The sequence below is a fragment of the Taeniopygia guttata genome, chromosome W (assembly GCF_048771995.1).
Source record: "Taeniopygia guttata chromosome W, bTaeGut7.mat, whole genome shotgun sequence".
Taxonomy (NCBI): Eukaryota; Metazoa; Chordata; class Aves; order Passeriformes; family Estrildidae; genus Taeniopygia; species Taeniopygia guttata.
The window spans coordinates 11098828-11107014 of record NC_133064.1 but is presented as its reverse complement, the minus strand read 5'-3'; the positions used below and the strand labels follow the sequence as shown (position 1 = coordinate 11107014).

The 8187-nt window shown below is 40.2% G+C and overlaps 1 protein-coding gene across 3 annotated transcripts in view; it reads right to left on the bottom strand.

The window, feature by feature from the left end:
* The window catches only part of LOC116806898 (guanine nucleotide-binding protein G(q) subunit alpha), a 374172-nt gene extending 366381 nt beyond the window's left edge, over positions 1 to 7791 (bottom strand). Inside the window, exon 1 of one of the 3 annotated variants that reach the window (XM_072923077.1) lies at positions 5555 to 7791. Coding sequence is in view for 1 of the 3 variants with exons in the window: in XM_032744725.3 (XP_032600616.1) it covers positions 4796 to 4931 (136 nt within the window). In the remaining 2 variants the exon portion in view is untranslated. The other 2 variants (XM_032744725.3, XM_072923076.1) reach the window with 2 other exon arrangements.
* Positions 7792 to 8187: the final 396 nt, after the last annotated feature.

Below are 8187 nucleotides of genomic sequence, written 5' to 3'. Positions count from 1 at the left end.
ACTGCTTTTAGGATTTTCCCTTTCAAGGATGCCCTGCCAAGAGGGGAAAAACAACACTTCAGTTTTTGATTTTTGGGACCAACAGTCCCCCCCCCATTTTCCCCTGGGACCAAGGGTCCAAGAACAGAGATCTTCTTCTCTTCTTCCTCTCTGAAGACAGGGGGCACCACCACAAACCTCCCTAACTTTTCTCTGTTCGCTCTACTTCTGTCTTTTCCCAGCTGAAGCAGGTCTCTTTGGCTCACCGGCATCCTCCTAAAATACAGTCTCTCTTGGAGGAGAAGATCAGTTCAGTCTGTGGCTACCAAGAAAAAGTCCAGCCAAAAAGCCACTCCATCATCTCCTCCCACCTAGAATTTCTCCTTCTAACATCCCAGGGTTCAAGCTGTCTCTCTTCCTCTCTTTCAAACCGAGGAGGAGAAAAATTTCACAAAGCTTTCATTTCTCCGGAAGGGTTAAAAATCCCGACTCCCAAGGATGGCTCGCTGCCCAGGCTCCAGCTCCCACAGGCAGCTGGGTACCTTGCAGCCCCCCCCCCCCCTCCGCTCTTCTTCCCTGCGGTGAACTGCTGACAGAAACTGCTGCTGTCTCTTTCTCTCTCTTGAGAGAGAGAGACTCTGGGGGGGGAACGGAGACATCCCAGATTTCTCCACCCTTCCATCTGCAGGGGGGGTTCCAGTCCCTTCCACCCTTCGGCCTACCTCAGTCAGGCCATGGGCCTTCCCCTCCCCCACCCAGCCACGGGCAGGGGAGAGTCCTGCACTGCATGCTGACCAGAACCAAAGAGAGCGAGTTCTCCTGGGAATTCTGCTTCTAACCCCTCTGTGTTCTCAGAGGCATGTCCACCTTTAATTGGTCAATGTCCAAATTGACCTCTTCCTTCCAGAAAAATTCTTTTTCCGTGTCAAACCATGACAGGCCCACTTCCTCTTCAAGGTTTTTGAAGTCTAAGTCTACTAATTTACAGAATTCTGTACACAAATCTTTCATTCAGCTACCACAGGTATACAAATAAAACCCTACAACATATATATATCCTATAGGCTTGGAAAACAAACAAAGTCTTCCACTTAAGACTAGTTGAAATCCATGCTAAATTCAAATGGTTTACCTCCAACCTGTTTTCTTTGGTAACATATAGATAATGAAAAGATAGTCATATTTGACACCTTGCTTCACTGATTCATCTCCAATACCTAATTTTGCCAAAACTTATAGATATTGCTGATTATTTTCCTATATACTCCTGAAGAGAAAATAATGCATAAAACAAATATATACAGTGTACAGGCATATTATGTCCAGTAGTGAAGGTTTATGGCTACAAACTAACATTTAAGCCCAAACATTGCTTTCTGAGACCAGATAAAACTTCCACTGATGGCAGTCAAAATTATAAACATAGAAAGTTATATCACATGTCTCTTGCTACTTAATAAATACGTACATACATGCTTAAAATATAAGCATGCAGAATACTGTAAATTGTTCAGTGCATACCCATGTAAAACACTAAAAACACATGACTTTTTTTGTACTATAGCAATATATGTATTTACAACAGCAAACAACAAATAAATGTTAACAATTTTATGCTCTGGAGAACAATCATAAGGTTTTACAAAATGTTCAGTAGTAATGGAATACAGAAGAATTTCAAAAATACAGGATATAAAAACCAAATCAGTGGAAGACTGAATTTGCTCCAAAGTACAGTAAACATTGCAACCAACTTGTGCTAGCTGAACTATTTTCAGTGTATATGCTGAGTTCTCACTTTTTAGAATTACAATAGTAAGAGACTTTGCTTAATTTTTCACAGTAGATTAGAACAGGACAATGATGTTCAGTGCAGCACCTAAAAGTGGTATTTTAATGTTTAATCATGGAGAGAGTTTATTTTTTAACTAATATTTTTAAATAATCTTACCATGCAAAAAGTTTTCCAGAAATTGCTTTCAACATTTTAAACTCTGATCCCATTAAAAGTAAAAATATATCATTAATACACAAGAAAGGTGCACACAGCATAATGTAACACAGAAACAGTAACCAACATAGTTCAGAGGGAAATATTTCACTTTGAAAGGAAGCACTATAAGTTCCCTCCTACAAGTTAAGGAGGGAAAAATATCCTCCATTCTGACCCAGAATTTTTTCTTTGTATTTGCTACATGTGTGCATTTGTATGTATGTCTAATTTTTAAACAAGATCAAAAAATATTGCATAGACATGCTCATTTGTTCCTTAAAACCTTTTGATTTGATACCTTTTACTTTGCACTTGCAAAAAGTTCAAAAAGCACATGTGGTCAGTTAACACAGCTCAGCCTAAGCTGTGTTCTCATCTTATGATCAAAAGGATACACCTTTTGTCCCATGTTCAAAAGCCTTTAACCCATTTAGGCTTCTAAATCCAACAACACTTTTCAATGTGGGACTGAGAAGTTGGCACTTTTTAAAAGTTTGCCTTACATTTACATAAAATAAAGCACTACTACTACTTTAAGTTTTGATGACTAAAGATACATAATGGGACAGTAAAGGTCAAGTTAATTAAAAAATGGATGGCAAACAACTTCAGACATTTCCCAGTTTCCTCATTTTAATTATTATTTTCCTATTTTTAAAATGGTTTTGTCCATCCTAACCATATGAATTGTCCAAACAAATAACACAAGCTTAAGAACTGAACATATGACTAGGCTGGAGAAGCAGTGAGAGTGACTGAAAGTACTGTCAGATACCTAAAAGAAATACACTAATTAAAACAAATTTTTAGAAGCTTTGAGTTTTGGTTTGTTTGGGGATTTTTTAATAAATTTAAACTTGAATCTCTATCCAACCCTGTGACTTCAACGGTGGTTTACTGCTATACTGCATTTTACAATATTAACTGTTAAACAGCTGCATGTGCACAAACGCTTTCAATCAAATGTGACTGCAGTTGACAAAGTACAACACGAAAAATTTGTACACAAGAACAATTTCTATACTGATTTCTACTCAAATACAGATATGCTATTAAGTATGAAACAGAATATTTACCTCGGTTTCATGTACATCATGCTTACACGTTCAGAAGCACAGTTTATGCAGATACTAATATATGAAGAAAACATTCATACAGGCAATCAGTGTGTTTTCTTCAAAGCTTTCTAAGTGATGGCTTCTTGTCTATTTGCTCTGAAAACACTTTATTTAATTTGTTCTAAAAGTAATGCCACAATTAGGCCCGAATCTACCATTACCAGTGGGTGGATCATATAAAACAATACCAAATCTGCATTACTGACTGTGGAATCAAATCTCTGAATTCCTTCTCTGTGTGGTATATGTTGGTACCATTCAGTAAGTTTCATGCATTTTTAAAAACTTGGGAGAAACCTCTAGCATTACTGCAAGACCAGGAAATGCAGCAACAATTTTGACCCAAGTAACAAGTCAAACATCAATTGCCTCTCCTGTAGCAAATGCATATAGTTAAGTAATTATACTTGAACATCCATAAAATTTTAAAAATGCAAGCTATCTGTCCTCTATTTTCTCTTGGTTTTAGATCTTGACATAGCCACAGCACACACTTCTATCAACCCAAAATTAGGCCAAAATGAGACAGAATGTTATTACTGGTAGCATTATATCCATTTCCACCCCTCCTTTTTCCACATCAGTTAAAGATGCCAATACCTTTCTCCATATACAGAAGAGAAAATGTATTATTTAAAGTAGAAAACAACACGTTTATAAGCAATCATTAAAATAAATTAGTTCCTTTTAAATCACCTTAGTGTAAAGGCAGTTTATTCCCCCAATATAAATAATTACTTTCATGTACCTGACCCAAGACTAAAGTCTTTGGCATAAACACCCCACATCCACTTGGAACATTCCCATTCACCCAAATACTGGTGCAGACATATTTCAAGGCCTGCTAGTCTACGACAGAAGCTGTATTACAAGAACTACACAGTGTAGTAGAGCACCTCAGATACAGACAAATGTGTTTTAATTAAAAAAGCTTATTTTAACATAAGCCAAATTCCTATTAAACAAACATTGCCATTGCACACTTGTGGCTCCAAAATAACAACCTGTTTTAGTTAAAGATAAATTAAACAATAGATTTAATTTCTTGGAACAGTGGGTGAATTCCAAAGGTCTTTAAAAGATCCTGCTATCCACCAGTATACTTTAAGGTCACTTTTCACCTTCACCTTTTGCTTTAAAAGTCAGTCTAGAATTTGGGCATAAGCCCCTTATCCCATTTTGCCTCATTGAATAAAAATCACAATGAAAAAAATGCAACTGGTGACCCAGCAACCTAAGATTCGGAGAACAATGCACCAGAAATCTGCAAAACAACCCCCCTGCAAGTTCTTTCATCAATCTGCTTTCTTACCATCACTCTCCTATACCCATCATCGCCGATATTCCCCAAACACCCCCTCTACTGACCAGCCATCCTTTCCCTCTCCATTTTGGAAGGACGGGTTCCCCACCATCGCAAACTCACCCACAGTAACCACGGTTATTTACCCAGCTATAAGCGCCTCGGCGAAGCCTACACATGAGCGCGCACACACAACGCGGTGGCGGAGGAACGACGAGCGTGTCACTACCACCATCGCCACGGCCGCCCCGCGGTGAAGGTGTCAGGCGCCTAAGGAAAACCGAACCGACCACGCCATGTAATGCACTGGAGGGCCAGCCGGACAGAGCCCGGGGCGGCAATGTCTGAGCTGCACCCTCAGAGGCGCTTAAGGCGTGTGTGCTGACGGTGGCCCACACTCACCCAGCAGCAGCAGCTTCAGTTCCCGACGGGCATCTCGCTTGTCCCGGCGCAGCTGCCGCTCGATCTCGTCGTTGATCCGCCGGGCTTCCTTAGCTTCCTCGCTCAGGCAGCACGCCATCATGGACTCCAAAGTCATTCTTCCTAACTGGTCCAGACACAACCCCCACCCTAAAAACGCGCGCGCACACACACCCCACCAGAGCACCAGTCCCGGGGGACACAGACGCTCTCTACCCGGAAGTCCCCACCCAGGCACTGTAGAGCAAGTGCAGCGAGCTGCCTCGATCCCACACACAAAGAAAAAGCGGGCCCCCAACAGCACAAATCCCCCCGTTCCCTGCCTCAAATAGTCGCCGCTTCCAACTCCTCCTCTAAATTATGCACCAAGCAACATGAAAACATCTCTCACTGCAGCCGTGGCGGCAGGAGTGCTTCCTTCGCCAGCCAAGCTGTTGAGCACAAAACACCCCTCTCCCTCCTTCCCTCACTACTACTTCTGCCTCTGCTACCGCTGCCACCACCCGAGTGTGCCTCGCAAACTACACCTCCGCCGCCCTCCGAAATAACCACCTCCCACGGAAATGCTAATGTCCGTTAATCCCTCCCCTCCTCCTCAATTACGCTTCCCTGTCGCTCCTGTTCTAAAGCGAGAGTTCGGCTCCTCCGAAAGTGGGCAAGGCCGCCGCCCGGTAATCTCAGCGTGTGCCTGGCGGGAGAACTTCTTTACGGTGAACCTTTTTTCCAGGCACGGTCGCTTACCCCTCGCGTGAGGAGAACTGCTGCTGAAGAGCTGTCGCGGCTCGTTCCTGCCCTAGTAGTAAGGAACAGAGGGAGGACGAGTAGAAAGGATTCCACCAGAGAGGAAGAGAAGGCAGGTGGGGACTAGGGTATGCACACTATGAGCCCAGCTCTACTGGCTTTTCAATGGCTTGTCTCTGCGGGCGTGGTGAGGTAGAAATATGGCGGACTGCCTCTGTCGCTGCTTCTCCACTTTTTCCCTGCGCCGCTGCGCAATGGGAATGAGCGGCTAGAGGAGCCAGGAATTCCCGAGGTGCAGCTCCCGACCATGCGCGTTTTATTTGCTTTTGCTACCTTTGATTTTAGTCGATAAATGCACATTTTTATTTTACCCCTGCATTCTCTTCCTAGAAGAGATGCCATTGGTTCATAGGGAAAGGGGAGAACTTACACGAGGGGAGAAGTATCTTCACCTTCAGATGACAATTAAGATGTGGGGGATAAAAATATACTAGACACTAGTAACTTTTTTATTCCAGTAATCCTGAAAATACTTGAATACTTCTGTTATATGCAGAAGAAATAAAATATGTTTACAACAGATAAAAATAGTAGTATACTTCCCTTGGTTGTAAGAACCAAATATTCTATCATTTCAAGGCATCGATATATTGCATTTTATATCCTGTTGTTGTAACCTTTGTTCGACCAATGGTTTTGCTACCATCCTTTTTCACAAACCCAGACCAGCTTGCCTTCAATTCCAGTACTAGAAACCCTGTCTTTAACGTAGCCTTTAGTAGCTCCCAGAGTGATAGCACACAATTTGATGGACATATTTCTAGTTTTTGTGGATTTGTAAAATATTTCAAAATTCCTACAGCGTCCCTACCTTTTCCCACCTCCATATTTAATAAATAGCTGGGAATGTTGAAAAATCTCCCAGGAAAGTCATAACAGTCTATTAGGTAAAGGTGCATCACTCTCCATGTTTTAGTTTCACATGCAATAGCATCTCCAGCACCTGTTTTGATCACGTGTTCACTCTTACAACTGTGCATATATGTTGTCAATATGAATTAAGTAGAGTCCACCATAAGGCATAAGACTAAGAGGAAATTAAGAAATGAAAATGTAATAGTCAATAGAATAATATAGTTCTCAGTTTTTAGAGCATGAAAATGTTTTTTGTTATTTACAAAAGTGTGATTTTTGTTTAGATCTATATCAGTTTTCTATGTATAATGTGTGAAAAACGCCAATCACTTGGTTTTTAAAATTTTAAAAGTTTAATAATAATAAAATGGTTATAATAATAATAATACAATAAAGTAATAAAGTTTAGAGTTAGGACAATTACAAGACAATAAAAACCAAGGAATTATGGACGACTGGATCCTCTTGGACACTAAGTCACGAAAAGCATGACTTGTGAACAAAGGAATCACTCTTAAACCAATACACTTGTTGCATATTCATACATCCTTTATGGTTATGCATACATTCTATTCTAAACAAGAAACTCTGTTGTATGCCAACTGTTTCCTTTAATCCCCTGGCATCTTCGTCTGAGCAAGGCCTGAAGAAATTAGCTTCTTCTGATAAGAACCCATAAATTCCTCTCCTTTGGAAGATTTAGGTGTTCCTTGAAGCAAGTATCTCATTCCTAAAAAAAAAAAATCTTCCCCCACATACATAGTCTCTATTTTAACATTATGTTGTAACCTAAAACTACATTTAACACACTACGTAAGAGAATTAATACAGCATAACTTTCTAACATTACACATATAATATTCATTGTAACATTTGCGAAAAGCCAATCATAAATATGCATTTTTCACAATATTTATAAAAGCATTTAAGAAAATTTTACATATTTCTTAAAGTATGTTAACTCCAGTAAATGAATATGTGAATTTTATTCTAAACTCCATAATACTACTATTGACCATTAATGATATTTCAGTAAAAGGATCTTCTTTATTTACCTGATGTGGATTTTAAAATTCATATGTATGTAGGTATATGTATTTATTTATCTATCTTGTGGTCCCAGATTAATGTATTAATATAAAATTTGGTGATAAGAATGTCAGGAAAATTCACAAACATCAGAGATTTATGTCCAAAAAGGAGCCAGAGGAGTCCTGTAACTTTATTTGAATAAAGGGGGAAGTCATGGGACATTCCCCATGGGGTCTCTCAAAATTTTTAGAGGATGCAGCCTCCTTTTTACCTTAATTTCCCAGCCGCATTTCCCTCTCTCTTTCCCCTTTGGCTGAAGTACTTGAGAGATACAGACTTCCTAAAATGCCTAATACCCCCTTCTAATGTATACCCCCCCGTTTTTCTTTTTCCTTGTATCTCTGTTCTTTTTCTCTAAATCCAGAGATGTAACATAGTATTGAGTAAGTCTGTGTGAATTAGTGGAATTCCTATGGAATTTATGATTCCCCCCATTGCTTCTTTCACCTGTTATAAATTATGACACAGGACCAATTTGTGTCACTTTATAAAGAGAATTTTATTAATTTAGCAAGCAAGTAGTACGGGCAAATGCAGCTCTGGGCGGCCGGGGAGCCTCTGCTCCCACCAACGGCTCGCACCGCACCTCCCGGTCTTTCAGTTCTTATACCCCTTCAGTTCTGGAC